At 48.4% G+C, this 18,295-nt stretch overlaps 1 protein-coding gene across 1 annotated transcript; it reads left to right on the top strand.

Moving 5' to 3' along the window:
* Positions 1-7,903: 7,903 nt before the first annotated feature.
* Positions 7,904-9,562, top strand: Sowaha (sosondowah ankyrin repeat domain family member A). Its single transcript, XM_059269334.1, has one exon. It carries the CDS (start codon positions 7,904-7,906, stop codon positions 9,560-9,562), a length of 1,659 nt encoding a protein of 552 aa, XP_059125317.1.
* Positions 9,563-18,295: the final 8,733 nt, after the last annotated feature.

Genomic DNA, 18,295 nt, shown 5'->3' with positions numbered 1-18,295 from the left:
TGTGTGTGGGGTGGGTGACAGTGTCTCTCCACGTAGTCCTAGCTGTCATCATTGGTTATCAATTTCCAGAGTAAACTGGGCTATATGAGACACAGTCCCCAAACCATAAATAAATAAATCCCACATGAAATCCAGCAGGAAAATACTGAGTGCCTCTCTAATACGTGGCCAGTTGTTCTTTTTGTATTGTGGAAACTCTTGCAAATTGGGAAAACATAAATACTGATTTCTGCAATCAGAAAATAATTAGCCAAGCTGGGTGTGGTGACTCACACCTGAAGCAGAAACTGAGGATCACCATGAATTCAAGGCCAGCCTGGGCTACAGAGTAAATTCTAGGTCAGCCTGGGCTAGAGTGAGACCCTGCCTCAAAGCAAACAAACAAACAAACAAACAAACAAACAAACAAACAGGGCTGGTAAGATGGGGCAGGGGTAAAGGCTTTTGTTGCCAAGCCTGAAAACCTGAGTTCTGTTCCTGGAAACCACATGGTGGAAGGAGAGAACTGACTACTACAGATTGTCCTCGGACTTCTATTCACATGCCATGGCTTTTACACACACACACACACACACACACACACACACAGAGTAAATAAATTCAAGTAAAAAACCAAAACAATAACAATAAAATATAAATATTTTACTTTTTAAAATATTTTTATTTAAAATATTTATTTTCTATTTGGGTATGAGTGTTTTGCCTATATGTATATACATGTGCCATATGCGTGCCTGGTGGCCATGGAGGTCAGCAGAAGGCATCAGATCCCTTGAAGCTGGACTCACAGATGGTTATGAGCTGCCAGGTGAGTGCTGGAAACCTCTGTAGCAGCACCGAGTGCTCTTAACCACTGAGCTACCCTTCAGCCCTTCTTCTCATTTTTAATTACCTGTATATGTATGTGGGTGCGTGCAAGGGAGAGTGAGTGCCTGTGGAAACCAGAGATGTCAGATCCCCCGGAACCGGAGTTACAGGTGGTTGTGAGCTGCCCTATATAAGTGCTGGGAACCAAACTCAGGTCCTCTGCAAGAGCAGTATGCACTCTTCACCACTGAGCTGTCTCTCCAACTCAGTAAACTAAAAGAAAGGGAGAAAGCTTGCTCTACAAACAGGATAAAGTCCAAACTAGCACCCCAGGCCTCTCACCCATGGCTGGTGTTCTCACCCAGTTCTATCTTCTCCTGGAGCTGTAGGACACACCCTCAACTGCAAACAGACCTGGCACGGCCTTGCCTTGAACTTGGCCTTCAGTCCTCCTTTGGAGTCTTCATCTTCCTGGGAGGACTTCCCACATTCCCCATCCACTGCTCTAGAGTCACCCTCCCAGCAGGCACCGGGAGGGTCCATCTTCTGAGCTAGCAGAATGGCTTGGCAGCTTATCTCTGATACACGGAGTGGTAAGCTCCTCAAGGCAGATTACAGCCTCTTCACAGAGGTCCTGGCTCGCAGCCTCACATACACAGACAGACAAACGGATGCTTCTGGAGTCAACTGTAGACAGAAGCCGAGTGTCAGAGGCTCGGAGAAGTATAACAGGCTTTCTTAGTGTGTTACTGGGGATAGATTTTAAGAAAAAGTAACATGGGGCAGGAGGGGTGGCTCAGAAGTTACTGGCTGAGTTACCGGCCTTGCAAAGGACCCAGGTTCGATTCCTAATACCCACATCATGACTCACAACCATCTGTAGCTCCAGTTCCAGAGAATCCAATGTTCTCTTCTGTTTTTTGTGGGCACCGATCATACAAGTGATGCACATACATGAAGGAAACACACCCACAGACGTAAAAATAGAGTAAAATAAGAAATGATACTATTGAGATAGAAATGACAGCTGGTTACACTATTATCAGCAGCACAGCTCCACCCTGTCACCCGAGGCGGTCTGAAAAGTCCCTTCATCTTTCAGGGACCTCGGCTCAGTGACACCAGATCTTTGACTTCAATACAGAACAGAATTTCAGGATGAAGGAGGATGAGGCAGAGTGGGGGCTTATTAAAGTTGTTTTCATACAGATTTTAAGCAGGAAGTTTAGAAGAGTGTCATATTCAGAAAGAAAATAAGGCCCAGCCACGAGGATGGGTGTGGCCATCCCTTAGTCTGCTTTCTGTTGCTGTGATCATAACCAGAAGGAACTTGGGGAGGAAAGGTTTACTTGACTTACATATGTAAGGGTACACTCCATCATTGAGGGAAGTCAGGGCAGGAACGCAAAATAGGAACCTGGAGACAGGAACTGATGCAGACGCCAGGGGGCGCTGCTTGCTAACTTGCTCCCATGGCTTGCTCCCCTAGGACCACCTGACCAGGGGCAGTACCGCCACCACGGGCTGAGCTCTCTCCAATCAATCAAGGAAATGTCCCACAGACTTGCCTACAGTCAATCTGATAGAGGCGGTCTCTCAACTGAAGTTCCCTCCTCCCAGATGCCCCTGGCTTGTGTCAAGTTGATAAAAAAAAAAAAAAAAAAAAAAAAAAAAAAACAGAACAGAACAAGTAAGTAAGACAGGGCCTCTCAGAAGAAAAGCAGAGTAGGCAGGAGAACTGGCCCAGCTCCCTGCTGCAGGCTGCACTGGGTGAGCTGGATGAGGCAGTGCTGGAGAGCTGAGTAGTGAAGATGAGGGAAAGCTAGAGGGCTGACCAACTCAGCTACCACCCAGGCCCAGAACCAGAGCTAAGAGATGGCCCACCCCAACATCCACCTCATCTGTGAACTGTTGGAGCAGGTGAAGGGGATGAACCTACAGATCCAAAGCAGCAGGATCTCCACGACACAGGACAACACAGGATAGGCAAGAGGAGCCCCAGCGAGAACCCATTATCGGTGTATCGGTGGGGTAGCAGAAGCCAGAGGCCTCGAGCCAGACCAATGACTCGTGGCAATGAACACTTGCAAGTAAAGATGAACAGATTAAAGAGTAAACCGTGTGAGTCAGCAGGCCACACTACAGTTTCCACAACAAGATTCTCTCTCCTCTCTCTCTCTCTCTCTCTCTCTCTCTCTCTCTCTCTCTCTCATTTTGTTTGATTTTTCTTTTAAATTTGGTTTTGTTTTGGGGGGGGAGGTTGCAAGGGCAGAGGGTTTGGAATGCATGATGTGAAATCCACAAAGAATCAATAAAAGTTAAAAAAAAAAAGAAAAATAGCATTTAATTGTCTTTATAACAGTCAGATAAACCATTCTGGTGGCTTTTGAAATTATTGCCTTTAAAGAGTTTGTCAGAAACCTAAATGAGATCACAGGTGGTTCCTGAGGGGTACCTGACAGGATTACAGGTAATCTAGTAGAATTCAGGGTCACAGGAATGTAGTAAGACCAGATGTCTCCACTGTAAGCAAAACCTGGCTAGTAAGAGTCCCAGAAAACGTCTTGGAGAGAAACTATGTTGTAGAATATTAGTTAAAGATGTGTTACATTTTTTTGTTTTGTTTTGTTTTGTTTTTCAAGACAGGGTTTCTCTGTGTAGTTTTGGTGCCTGTCCTGGAACTCACTCTGTAGACCAGGCTGGCCTTGAACTCGCAGAGATCCACCTGGCTCTGCCTCCCCAGTGCTGAGATTAAAGTCGTGGGCCACCACCACCCGGCATGTTACATTCTTTTATGTTGTATTTGTTTAACTCTATGAAGCTGTGTTACTTTGCCTGCCTGAAACACCTGATTGGTCTAATAAAGAGGCAGGCAGAGAGAAACACGTGGGGCTGCCAGGCAGAGAGAATAAACAGGAGGGGAAGAAAGAAGAAGGAGGAACCAGAAAAGGAGGAGGAGGATGGGGAGGGGGAAGGAGATCCACTCAGGTGCCCAGCCAGACACGGAATAAGAAGGAAAGAAAAGATATACAGAAATAGAGAAAGATAAAAGCCCAGAGGCAAAGGTAGATGGGATCATTTAAATTAAGAAAAGCTGGCTAGAAATAAGTCAAGCTAAGGCCGGGCATTTATAAGAAAGAATAAGTCTCTGTGTGATTATTTAGGAGCTGGATGGTGGGCCCCCAAAAGAGTAAAGGGTTAAAAACAACAACAACAACAACTATAGAACTAGGCCCTAGCTAAGTCATATACATTTAGGCAGCCTGGCTCATTATTTATTGTTGTTGCTGGTTTTCATTTTGCTTTCTTTTTTTTTTTTTTTTTTTTTTTTTTTGAGACAGGTTTCTCTGTGTAGTCCTGGCTGTCCTGGAACTTGCTCTGTAGACCAGACTGGCCTTAAACTCAGAGATCTGCCTGCCTCTGCCTCCAGAGTGCTGGGATTAAATATGTGTGTGACACCATGCCTGGTTTTTCTTTATTATTGTAAAGCAAAATATCTATATGTGAAAGTAATATTAGCTCCTTGTCCACAATCTTCATATCAAATATTAATTGTGTGAAATTATTGATTCTCAACGGTGAGAGACCTCAGCCAGACTCCAGGTTCCTTTTCCTTCCTTTGTTCCCATAATTTCCCATCTTTTTATCCTGCCCCAGTATCATAACATGGTTAAAAAAATCAAAACAACAACAACAAAAACGACATAGACCCAGCTAGCAAGATGGCCCAGCGGATAAAAGTGCTTGCCACCAAGACTGCAGACCCACTTCAGTCCCTGGGACCCTCTGACATCCACACACGTGCAGAGGCATGAAGGTGCCTGCGCTCACACATATGTACAAACAAAACTGATAAAACAAATGTATACAAAATCTTCCTGCTGGACAATACAGGAGACATTGGTTCTAAAAGTTCTTTTACACGGTAGAGATGCTTTCCTGTTTTGCATTTTCAGTGGAAAAGATGCAATAATTACAAAGAAATCTAGTTGTCTAAATGAATGTCATCAGAAAATAAAATTAAATGACAACTGAGAAAATATTTATAACATAGAATAAGGAGATGATGGGGCTGGAGAGATGGCTCAGTGGTTAAGAACATTTGCTACTCTTCCTGAGTTCAGTTCCCAGCATGCACATGACACAGCTCATAACCTCCCATAACTTCAGCTCCTGAGAAGCTGATGCCTCTGTTAGCAGTAGGCATGCATGTGGTGCACAGACACAGGCAGGCAAAACACTCGTACACATAAAGTTAGATTTAAAATTTTAAAGGTAAAAAACAAAACACAAACAAACAAAAACAAAGGGCTGGAGAGATGGCTCAGCAGTTAAGAGCACTGGTTGCTCTTCCAGAGGACCCGGGTTCAATTCTCAGCACCCACATGGCAGCTCACAGCTGTCTGTAACTCCAGTTCCAGGGATCTGGCACTTTAACACAGACATACGTGCAGACAAACACCAATGCACATAAACAAAACAAAACTAGCCGGGCATGATGGCTCATGCCTTTAATCCCAGCACTCTGGAGCAGAAGCAGACATCTTTGTTTAAGGCCATCCTGGACTACAAATCGAGTTCCAGGACTGCCAGGGTACAGAGAAAGCCTGTCTCAAAAAAAAAAAAAAAAAAAAAAAAGATACTACTCAAACTACTCTAACACCCATGATAGTGGGCCAGGCCTAATGGCACATACCTTTTTAATTCCCAGCACTCAGGTATTGGCAGAGGCAGGTGGATATCTATAAGTTTGGGCTAGCGGGCTGGAGAGATAACTCAGAGGTTAAGAGCACCGACTGCTCTTCCAGAGGTCCTGAGTTAAATTCCCAGCACCTACATGGTGGCTCACAACCATCTGTAATGAGATTTGACACCCTCTTCTGTATACGTAATAAATAAATCTTTTAAAAAAAAAGTTTGGGCTAGCCTGGTCTACACAGTAAGTTTCAGTTAGGGTTACATAGTGACTCTTAGTCTCAAAAACAAAAACAAGAAGCCCCCAGCCTGATGGCACACACCTGTGATCCCAGCATTTAGACAGGTAATGCAGGAGGACTGTGAGTTTCAGGACAATCTGGGAATACATATATTCCAGTTGGATACACACACACACACACACACACACACACACACATGGCTGGTACAGTGTCAAAGCCTGTAATCTCAGCGTTTAGGAGGTGAAGGCAGAGTTTAAGGACAGCCTCTGCAGGAGTTTGAGGCCTTGTGCAGGAGTCATATGAGAGACTTTCTCAGAAAACAAACAAAACACCAAGGTGACTGAGCCGAGTTGTCCTCTCAGAATCCACACGGTGAAAGGAGACAGGTCCTGGATGAAGTCTCTGACCTCCATTTCTGCACCGTGGCATGCCTGTGCCCGCCACGTGTGCACACATAAATTAAAGTTGAAAACAACAACCGTGAAACAAGCAGCCCCGCCCCCACCCTGCCGGCTTCCTCCTCTGAAAAAGCTCTTTCCCATCTGCATAACTCCCTCACCTGAAGCTGTCTCCCAGTTTCACCTTGAATCCATGAATCCTGCCCAGGCTGCCCGGCTCAGACTCCCAACCTGTCCCTGTTGAGTCTGACTACGCTGTTTCCTATAGTATTTGTAGTGTGTGCTATAACTCACATAGCATATTACACAGCTTTCTTACTCGTGTTTCCTCCTGATAAATGAACTTTGCTAGGCCGAAGCTTTTATCTCTGCTAACATATATCGAAGCCTGAAAAGGTCCCGCACAAGTTACGTCCTCAATAAATATTTGTGATATAACTGAAGTTTTAAAAACAGCTTGGGCTGGAGGTGCGATGGTGTAGTCAGACCTTTGGGAGGCCTTGGGTTCCATACTTAATGCTTCAGTGTAGTTCCTACTTTGCCTTTTTACTTTAAAATATAACAGACATATGCATACGTAGTGGAAGAAAATATTTTAAAACGTTAATGGTCATTTCTGGTGGTATTTTTTCCTTCTTTGTGTTTTCCTGGGGGTTTATTCCTGAAGTCCTATGCTTTTGTTTTTTTTTTTCCCCAGAGCTGAGGACTGAACCCAGGGCCTTATGCTTGCTAAGCGCTCTACCACTGAGCGAAATCCCCAACCTGAAGTCCTATGTTAAAATGGGCTATTTTTGGCAACCCTCCTGGTACACACCTATAATCTAGCACTCAGAACACTGAGGCAGTGGCTTTGCAAGGTCCATACCAACTTGGGGTACATATAGAGACAAAATAAAGGGATGTGTTTGAAATAGTTCAGTGAGTAAAAGTGCCTGCTGCCACGCCCAATGACCTGAATTCCAGCTCCAGAGTCCATACGATGGAAAGCCAGAACTGGTTGGCTTCTGACCTTCAAGACACACACACACACACACACACACACACACACACACACACACACCACTCAAAGAATAATAAAAAAAATGCAACTTGCAAAGCTCCACCTTTAAAACAGTATTATTTTATCATGAGAAAACTGCTCTAAACCTCTTGTGATCCTCAAGTACCATGAATTCAACATCACACACAGCGAATTGTTCTCTGTGAATTTCATGACTCCATTTTCCTGTATGAAACGCATCAGAAATTGGAGCGTTATTGATGCAACATATATATATTGCAAGGAGATACATATGTAAAATGTTGCTTTTATTTTGTGGTAAATACTGCTGAAAGGAATAAATATCCACGCCTCGCCCATGTACAGCAACATCCCCAGGGAACACACCCACTTAGCAACCAGGAGTGGAGCTGAAGAGCAGCGCTGCGCCTTTAATTCCGCGGCTGGGGTGGGGGCAGCTGGGAGAGGTTCCGCTTCCCCATTCCCTCCGCACCTCCAGTGGCAGCTGTCACCTGTAAGCCGAGCACCGCTCAGGGGCATGGAGCCCAGCACCCATTGGATAGGACCTCTCGGCAGCAACCTACCCCCCAAGCTGGGGGCCCGGCCAGGCGCAGGCGGAGGGCAGGAGCCCCAAGCGCCCTTCGCCCGGAGTCGTCCCAGTGCGGCGGAGAGGGCGTGACTGCAGTCCAGCTTCGGGGATCCGAGCCCCAGGTGAGCCTGGCGAGGCGGCTGGGGCGATCCGGGAGGCGCAGGGATCGAGCATGGCGCTGGCAGCCGCAGCGGCTGCCGCCGCAGCAGCCGCAGGGGTGAGCCAGGCGGCGGTGCTGGGTTTCCTGCTGGAGCACGGCGGGCAGGTGCGCAACTCGGAACTGCTGAGCCGCTTCAAGCCGCTGCTGGACGCTGGGGACCCGCGCTGCCGCGCAGCCCGCAGGGACCGCTTTAAGAAGTTCGTCAACAACGTGGCGGTGGTGAAGGAGCTGGACGGGGTCAAGTTCGTGGTGCTGAGAAAGAAGCCGCGGCCGCGGGAGGGACCAGAGCCCCCGCACCCCTCCAGCCCTGGGGTGCCAGCCACACAGGCTGAGTGCACTGCCGTCCCAGCGGAGGATAACTGCGTCTCCGGAGCTCCCCTTTCCCCACAGCCGTCCGAGGAACCGCTGGAGGACTTGTCCTCATCATCGGAGCTACAGCATGCCTCGAGGTCCCCACCCTCAGGGGTCACCCAGCTTGGGGCTCCATCAGACTCAGCGCCACAGCCCGGGGAACCCGAGGATCAGGAGCTATCCTGGCCCTCGGAGGGAGCCTCCGAGGTAGCTGCACCGGCCAGTGTGCCGTCGGGGGCAGCCTCGCCAAGCACAGAGTCGCCAGCCCCGGAGCCTGCACCTCCCAGGGCGCAAGTGCCACCGCAGAAGCCCTGCATGCTGCCGGTGCGCTGCGTGGTCCCCGGCCCCGCGGCGCTGCGGATCCGCGCGGAGGAGCAAGGCCTGCGCCGGCAGCGGTCGGAGGAACCCAGTCCGCGGGCCTCTCCGATGCTCCTGCGGCGGCTCTCGGTAGAGGAGTCGGGTCTGGGCCTGCACCTGGGTCCCGGCCGCTCCCCTCATCTCAGGCGCCTGTCGCGCGCCGGCCCTCGCCTGCTGAGCCCCGATACGGAGGAGGTGCCTGCCGCGCCGCCGCCGCCGCCCGCGGTGCCCCTGGAGCCCACGGAGCACGAGTGGCTGGTGCGCACGGCCAGCGGCCATTGGAGCCACCAACTGCACGGGCTGCTCTTGCGGGACAGCGGCCTGGCTGCCAAGCGTGACTTCATGTCGGGTTTCACCGCTCTACACTGGGCAGCCAAGAGCGGCGACCGGGAGATGGCTCTACAGCTGGTGGAGGTCGCCCGGCGTGGAGGCGCTCCCGTGGACGTGAACGCGCGCTCACACGGTGGCTACACGCCGCTGCACTTGGCGGCCCTGCACGGCCACGAGGATGCAGCGGTGCTGTTAGTGGTGCGTCTGGGCGCCCAAGTGCACGTCCGCGACCACAGCGGCCGTCGTGCCTACCAGTACCTGAAGCCTGGCTCCTCCTACGCGCTGCGGCGTTTACTTGGTGACCCTGGCCTGCAAACCGCGACGGAGCCTGATGCGGGCAGTGGTGGCAGTGGGAGCCTTGTTTCGAGGCACCCGGTGCAGGTGGCGGCCACCATCCTCAGCTCCACCACTAGCGCGTTTCTGGGCGTCCTGGCCGACGACCTGATGCTCCAGGACCTGGCCCGTGGCTTGAAGAAGTCGAGCTCCTTCAGCAAATTCTTGGGTGCCTCGCCCATGGTTCCCCGAAAGAAGACCAAGATCCGTGGTGGCCTGCCATCCTTCCATGAAATCTCTCGTCGACCCACCCCGGGGCCTTTAGCTGGATTAATGCCCAGTCTGCCCCCTCCAACCTGAATGGAACTTTAAGCTATCAGTGCCGTGGTTGACCAACCAGGGCCTGTGCCATACCATCTAAGCCTGTCCAAGACAGGCCCGACACCTGCAGCCTGGGTCTCACTTCCAACTTTATCCATTGCAGCCTGTCGTACCCAGATGGGCCTCCCCCTTCTGTCTGAACTTTGATGTGTGTACAGGAATTGGATTCTTGTCCCCTGGGAGAGGCTCCTATGAAGAAACGGAGCAGTCAGGCCTGAACTTGGAGGAGAACTGAAGTTTAGGGTCACATGCTAAGGGGCAGCAGCTGGTCTGGCCCCTGGAGGTGTTAAACCAGAGGCCTTCGTGGGGACAGATCTCCCAATTCAGAAGTCGAGCCAGGCTCTCTAGATGTTCAAAGATGGTGACTTTAAGATCTGTAGTGGCTTTGTAATTGGATGCTTTTATTCTGTTTTTAAATTAAAATGAGGTACGGAAAACTTTGATAATACCTTTTGAAATTCTATTTTTTCCATTTTTAGGCAAAGTACAAAGACATTTTCAGTCTTTTGCTGACTATTTTGGAAATCTATCTTTTAAAAAGTTGAGTCTAAAGGAAATTGGTCCTAGCCAACAACACTAAAGTTTATCTACCTCATCGTAGGCAGCACAGATTCTGGAATCTTGAGCATGGAACACCATTGTGACCCTAATGAATGTAACTAATTCCAATTGTACTGTGAATATCAAATATTGAGAAACAAGTGTGTGATTGGGCATTGTCACCCACGCCTTTCATCCTACCACTTGGGAGGTAGAGGCAGGCAGATCTCTGTCAGTTCTAGACCAGCCTGGTCTAGAGAGTGAGTTCCAGGACAGCCAGGGCTACACAGAGAGACTCTCTCAAAAGAAACCAAACAAACAATGCCCCCCTAAAAAAAAAACCCAAACAAACAAAATCAAACAAACCAAAAGAAGTGCATCTTGAGAGTAAACGTGATTTAACAGAGAAAAGAGACATTTTGGTAAATAATTTTAAACTACTCTGAAATGTAAATGTGTTTTACATTAACTGGTGGCTACTTTGATTTGGCATGAAATTTCAATTTTTTTAAAACTGTGATTTAATTGTGAATTCTGAATCTGTGGTTTTCAGTGCAATGGGTGACTATTCAAAGAAAAAAATTATTACTCCAGAAAAAAATAACTAATAGTAATGGAAATGATAATTACTCTTTTTATATGAAAGTTCTGAACAAATAAGTGTATGATATCCATTTTTCAAAACCATATGAAATAGCAAATGCAGAATCTTAGTCTAGCAAACACAGATCTAGAATGAGTAGCTTAACTTCTTTCTGTACCTTTGCTCCTTCCTGTAAATGGAGCAGGCCTGTGGGTATGGCCGAGATTTCTGGTTGGGCATAGTAGACTCATAACAGTACCCTTCCCCCGCTTAAAAAAAAAAAAAAGATGTGAAATCTATTTGCTCAATCAGCTTTTTGTATCCTACCATGATATTGCTTTGTTTTTGAAAATTATGTTTGCATGTTATCTGAATGGTTATATGTTATCAGTTATACTGAATGGTTCTTGTGGCACAGGGGAAGTGTGACTCCCTGCCCCATTATATGTCAGTGGGACCTTTGAAATCATTAAAGACAACCCAGCAGTCATTCATGGAATGATTTAAGCAATGAAATAAACAGTTCCTGTTTTTATTTCTGCTTGTGTGAGGAGCACTTCTCTTAGCTATAATTGGTTTTCCTTATCTAAAGAAACATTATTACTGGGGCTGAGGAAATGGCTCAGCGATGAAAAAGCATGTAATGCTCTTGCAATGGACCCCAGTTTGGTCCCCAGCACCCACATAAGGCATCTCACAACCTCCTGTACCTCTGGACTCCATACCCCTACATAGACACACACCCGTACACACAAATAAAAATAAATCTTGAAAACACTATTGTGTTACTGTGTGTGAGGAGGGAACGTAGATCCTCGTGTGCTACAGAGCACATGCTGAGGTCAGAAGACGACTTTCAGGGTGAGTTTGCTCTTCCACTGTGAGGTCCAGGATTGAATGTGGGTTGTCAGGCCTGCGGGGCAAGCACTTTCTCCTGCTAGACCATGGTGTGCCACACATACCACCACACCACCACCACCACCACCACACCACCACCACCATCACCACTATCACCATCACCACCACCTCCATCACCACCACCACCACCCCACCACCACCACCACCACCACCACCACCACACCACCACCCCACCACCACCCCACCACCACCACACCACCACCACCACACCACCACCACCCCACCACCACCCCACCACCATCCCACCACCACCACCACACCACCACCACCACCACCATCACCATAACCACCCCACAACTACCACCACCACCTCCAACACCACCACCACCACCACCACACCACCCTGCCACCCAGGGCTAGAGACTGAATTCAGGGTGTCTCTCTTACTGGGCAAACATTACCCACTAGCTTCATCCTGCTTCTGTTTTATCTATGTAATGTCTTCCCTTTCCCTTATATTTCCCCTGCCTCTTCCAAGCATTCCTCATCCAAAGAGTTCAGGTTTCTCGGCAAAGGAAAGGAACCAATCACACAGGCATTCTAGCCACGGCCCACAGATAAATGCATGCCCGAGCCATCCTTCTTACTTCCCTTGCCTGGAATGCTAGGCTGCATGAACTATTCTAAAATGCAAATTAAATCTTCTGCCTCTGCAGGAAAATTGTGGGGAGGCAGTAATCACAGCAATTTTCGTAGCTGAGGAGCTCCAGGAGACAGAATGAAACATTCGAGATTTTCTGTGGTGAAGGAAAAGCGTGACTGAAATGGGTTGACAAAGGTCTCGGGCATAGATAGGATGTACCTTGAGAGATAAGATCCCAGTTAGCGGAGCAGTAAAGGGAAGCAGCAGTACCAAGGATTTACCTCCCAGGGGAGCTACTTCAGCCCCTGGAAGAGTCTTCATGTTTCCCCAGTACCCTGCAAACCTCCAAGTGAAAGAAAGCATTTGCTAAGAGTTAAGAATTAATAAACAGCCGGGCGATGGTGGTGCACGCCTTTAATCTCAGCACTCGGGAGGCAGAGCCAGGCGGATCTCTGTGAGTTTGAGGCCAGCCTGGGCTACCAAGTGAGTTCCAGGAAAAGGCGCAAAGCTACACAGAGAAACCCTGTCTCGAAAAACCAAAAAAAAAAAAAAAAAAAAAAAAAAAGAATTAATAAACCCACAGCTCCGGTGTTAGGAACCATTGCTGTTTCCTTACAGGTTGAGACTATTCTGGAACTGTGAGGAAAGTCAGTGACAATCACAGTGTGTGGGAAGTTTGTAAGAACCACAGCTTTAATTTTTAACAGAAAATCATAAGTTGGGGGCCGGAGAGAGAGCTGAGTTGGTAAAGGGCTTGCTCTGCAAATAGATGAACCTGAATTAGATACTTAGAACATATATTTAAAAAAAAAAATCCAGGTGGCCAGATGTAGAGGGACCTGCCTTTAATCCTAGCACTTGGGAGGCAGAGGCAGGTGGATCGCTGTGAATTCAAGGCCAGCCTGGTCTACGAAGTGAGTTCCAGGCCAGTCAGGGCTACACAGAGAAACCCTGCTGCAAAACAAAAACCAAACAAACAGACAACAAAAAGCTTGGGGTTGGGGCTGGAGAGGCGGCTCAGGGGATAAGCACACTGGCTGCTCTGCCAGAGGACCGGGATTTGGTTCCCAGAACCTACATGGTGGCTCACAACCTCTGGACTTCAGGAAATCAGACATCTTTTCTGACCTCCACGGGCATCAGGCACTCAGGAGGCATACAGGTGAAACACTCACGTACAAAAATAAGTAAGTCTGAGTAACTTTTAAAGCCCGGGTGTGGTGGCACATCTTTGTAACCTCAGTGCTGGGGGAGTGGAAACCACAGACAGGTGGTTCCCTGGAACTCACTGGCCAGCCAGCCCAGCCTCTGGTGAGTTCCAGGCTACTGAGCGACCCTGTCTCAAAACAAAACAAAACAAAAATCCACAGGAGAGAAAACAAAAAATGAAAAACCCAAGTGGACAACATCTAAGGAAAAGGACCAGGGGTTGTCTTTCGGCAACCACACATGTGGGCATACATGTGCACACACACGTTTGCACCCACACACAAATAAATCACATCCCCACACCCACCCTGACACCTCCCCCCCACACCATGGAATATACCCAGACACACGTAAATAAATAAGTAAATGTAATAGAAAAATGAACCGTCAAGGCAATTTAGGTGGTAAAGGTTGTCACAGGAGGAGAGTGAGTCCTTTTACTGGAAGACAAGTTAATTGTTGTAGACGTGTGCGAGTCACAGCCACAGTGAGCTTGCTAACGTGTTTTACGTGGCCTTTGATGGAGGTGGGGTTTCTTCTTGCACAAGCCTCCCCTTGCCTGATGAAGACTTAGGGCATGGGTAATGCGTCTGAAAGCTGGGTGTGTTAAGTACGTTCCAGGCACAGTTCCCATAGGTCACAGTTATTAACCGGGCCTTGTGTGTGGTATAGATGTTTTCCTCACTCACCCCATTTGTGTGTGTGGGCTTGTCATGTGTGCCTATGTATAGGCACATGTGGGTGGTGAATATGGGTGCATATGCACGTGGAGGCCTGAGGTTGATAGCTGAAATAATTTTCAATTGCTCTCTCACTTTATACAATGCGTCAGGGTCTCTCAATCAACCTAGAATTCCTGGATATGACTAGTCTCCATAGCCAGCTTGCTCTAGGGATCCTCTGTCTCTGCCTTCTGAGGCTAGAATTCCACGTGGGTCACCATGCCCGCCTGGCATTAATATGGGTTCTGGGGGTCTGAACTCTGGTCTTCGTGCTTGCTCAGCAAGCACTTAAGTACTGAGCCGTGTCCCCGGCCATGTCCCCAGCCATGTCCCCAGCCATGTCTCCAGCCTTGTCCTCTGTCAGTGTCTAGATTTTAAGTCAGGAAAACAAAGTCTGCAAAAGTTGGAAGAAACTTGTCCAGGCTCACTTCCAGTAAGTGGCAGAGTGGCATCTTGGTCTCATCAGGAATGTACTTATTGACTGCGGTGATTAGTGCTAGCAACTTGAAAGAATCCAGAATCAACAGAGAGATGGGCCTCTGGGCGTGCCTGTGTGAGATGACCTTGATTATATTGGAAAAGGGAGCTGAGCAGCAACATGCTTGCATTCATCTCTCTCTGCTTCCTGATTGTGGACACGATGTGATCCGCTGTTGGAGCCCACTAGGTTTCCTAGTGGCTGTACCCAGCAGGACTGCGTAAGAGGTTGACTGGACCAGGGGCCTGGGTACCAGGTGACTGGAACTAGCAAGGGGGAGGTCTTCTGCTCCACCCCTTGGCATTGTTATAAGGCACAGATATACCTGCAGGCAAAACACCCATACACATAAAATAGGTTTTGTTTTGTTGTTTCTGAGACAAGGTCTTGCTGTCAGGCCCAAATTCCGGCGACTGGACAAAAGCAGCACTCCTCAGGAACTACCAAAGGGGCCAGTCCCCTTGTCACTGGCAAAAGGAACAAATGGCTATCAGTGGTGCCTAACAGCATGACAACACGCTGGCCTCCAGGTCCCTGAGTATCACAAGTACCTGTTACCAATTTCGGAGTCCATGCTGACATCCTGGCTCTTCTCACCCCACCCCTACTCTAAACCTCTCCAGCTCGTGGGCTCCCCAGTCCAGCTTCTCATTCCTCTTCTAACCCTACCACTTCAGCTGCACACTCTTCATCTCTCGCTCCCCCTCTCCTCTCATGGCAGGTCCAGTCTGCAGGCCATGTTCCCTCTACTACTTTCTCTCCCTGCTCTAGACCCTTCCAGGTGTTCTTGGTTGTACTTTCCCTTGTATCTGTAATAGAAACTTTCCACGTAACCATCTTGGAATGTATGTAGTCAGTTTATACACTCACCATGTGCCACAAAAATATTGTAATTTTTAATCTAAGCCAGACATGTTTGTGTCTGTCTTCAATCCCAGCACTCAGAAGGCAGAAGCGGGAGGATCTCTGTGAGTCCCAGGCCAGCCTGGTCTACATTGCAAGTTCCCGGCCAGCCAGGACTACACAGTGAGACTCTGTCTCAAAACATTAGAATAGAATGTAATAGAATAGAATCATACAATAGAATCAGGAGAAGGTGAGTCTGGTGGTACATACCTGTGCCCCAATGAGGTGAAGGCAGAAGAGCAGGGATTCAATGTCATCCTGAGTGTCGCTACATATGGAGCTCAAGGCCAGCTTGAGATCCTGTCTCAAAATAATAACTATCATCTTCAGAATCAACAATATCATTCTTTCAGTATTTTATTACATTTTTATTTATTTTGTGTCTATGTGTGTATGTGTGTGGGCATGTACGTGACATGGCACATGTGTGGAAGTCAGAGGATGACTTTCAGGAATCAGGTCTTTCCTTCTGCTGTGCAGGTTCCAGAGAGGAAACCCAGCTTGTTAGGCTTGGCATCTGGTGCCTTTATCCACTTAGCTATCTGTCTTTCTTCCCTTTGGGGGATGGTTTGAGACAGGGTTTCTCTGTGTGGCCCTGGCTGTCCTGGAACTCGATTTGTAGACCAGGCTGGCCTCGAACTCACAAATATCTGCCTACTTCTGCCTCCCAAGTGAACACTGTCTTTCTATCTTTCTTTCTTTTTTTTGTTTTGTTTTTTTTTTTTTTGTTTTGTTTTGTTTTTTGTTTTTCGAGACAGGGTTTCTCTGTGTAGCTTTGCGCCTTTCCTGGAACTCACTTGGTAGCTCAGGCTGGCCTCGAACTCACAAAGATCTGCCTGGCTCTGCCTCCTGAGTGCTGGGATTAAAGGCGTGCGCCACCACCGCCCCGGAGAACACTGTCTTTCTTAATTTACATTCCTCAACTATCCTTGCCTTACCCACCTAAACTACCACCAAGTCAGCTGAAAGCACCTGCCAGTCTTTATAAAGATGCTCCCAGGGGCTAGAGAGGTGACTCAGTGGTTAAGAGCACTGGTTGCTCTTGCAGAGGACCTGGGTTCTGTTTCCAGCATCCACATGGTGGTTCACAACCATCTGTAACCTCAGATCCAGGGGATCCAATTTCTTCTTCTCTTCTCCAAAGGCACCAACCACCAAGCATGCATGCAGTGCATAGACATACATGCAGGCAAAATGCACACAAAATAAAACATGAATAAATCTTAAAAAAAAAAAAAAGCCTTTTTTTTTCTGGAAGAAATTGTGTGATATTTTGAAATGGTCTCATAAATAGATTCATTATTCCTCTCCAGGTGGCCTTTTGTCTTCAGGAACTGGCCTCACTGTGGGGAACTGCCACACCTCTGGACTTGAACCTCTGAGGGAAAGCGAAAGGGAGCCAGGGAGGGGAGGATGTGGAAAGGGAAGAGGGAGGAAAAGGAGACAATAAAGAAAGGGCAGGGCATAGCAGAGCAAGAGGGAGGGAGAGGTGAGGGCGGGGGAAAAAAGATGTCTTAATCCATCCCTCTCCCATGGAGGAAAAAAATTCTCTTGGTAGGAAACGCAGAGCGATTTAAATACCAAAGATAACAGTCTGTCGGTGACAGTAATTTCTTCACAGTACATGTCCTCTCCTTCTCAACCGCCACCATTCACCTCTCTTGGGCACAGCGCATTTGCCCTAAACTTCACCCGGGAGCCTCTGCCATCTGAATGGCCAGCGCCTCCATCAGCCTCAGTGAGGACCCCCAGAGTTTCCGCTAGTCGCTGGCTTAAGTACGTTTTGTAACGAGCAGAATGTTCTCGACAGCTTGGGGTGCCGACACAGCTTCCCCATTCCATTTCCAATTTACTGTATGAAAGTAAAAAGTACACCAATTAAACTCTTAGGAGGAGGCGCGGCGGGGGCGGGATGAGCGGGAGGCCGCGGGGATGCCTGTTGCCCAGCAACAACAGCCCAAGCCAAACATCCAGCAAAGCGCACCTCCAGCACCCGAGGGCGTATATGACACCGAGTCACCACTCAAGCTGCGGAGGCGGCGGACAGATTGATTCCAGGATGGATGCTTTGGACCCACATCTCCGCCTTCCCTCCGCGGCCTGTCTCATTCAGTCAACAATTTTCCAACGTAGGCCTGGTGGCCGTGAAAAGCGAGCCAGCCTTTTCCTTCTTAGCTAGCCAGAATTTTTTTCTGACAGAAGCAAAAGGCTCAGTTCCAATTTTCAAGCCCAATAGAGGCATTGCCCATCAGAGCCAGGCCAAATCCCCAAGGCCGGCCTGGAGCATGTGCGAACTCGCCAGGCTACGGGTGGCCAGTGTGGGTGGAAGCTTCCATGGTAAGGGAACAGTGCCCTCTGCTGGCGGTACCCCGCAGGATCAATGTATCGGGTTTCATATACCCGCCTCTCCGCCCCCCAAATCCTGAGGTATGGGATGCCATACAGAACCTCTGTCGTGAACTCCTGAGTGCCCTCAGAAGAAATCATCGATTGGACATGAAAAATACTGAAGGAAGAAGGAGACAAGACCAGGCTAGACACAAAGACAAGCGCTGGAAGTGTGGCCCTATTTGGGGGGAGGAGGGCTCTTGGTAACTGGCAGGGTTGAGCCCGGAAATTTCATTATTCCCCCTTCGAAAAACCCAGCACAGAACCAAGCAAGGTTTATTAAGCTAGAAGATGGCAGTCATCCCTACGCCCATTTCCCTAAGCTGGAAGTGCTTTCCACTTTCTTGGAAATACACAACTTTCCACTGGCTTGGTGGACATTGCT

The sequence above is a fragment of the Peromyscus eremicus genome, chromosome 8a (assembly GCF_949786415.1).
Source record: "Peromyscus eremicus chromosome 8a, PerEre_H2_v1, whole genome shotgun sequence".
NCBI lineage: Eukaryota > Metazoa > Chordata > Mammalia > Rodentia > Cricetidae > Peromyscus > Peromyscus eremicus.
Note: the sequence above shows the minus strand (reverse complement) of the source record. Positions and strands in the feature narration are given on the sequence as shown.

Excerpts from the sequence above, each read along its gene's own strand:
- Sowaha (XM_059269334.1), top strand. The coding sequence starts at position 7,904 with ATGGCGCTGGCAGCCGCAGCGGCTGCCGCCGCAGCAGCCGCAGGGGTG.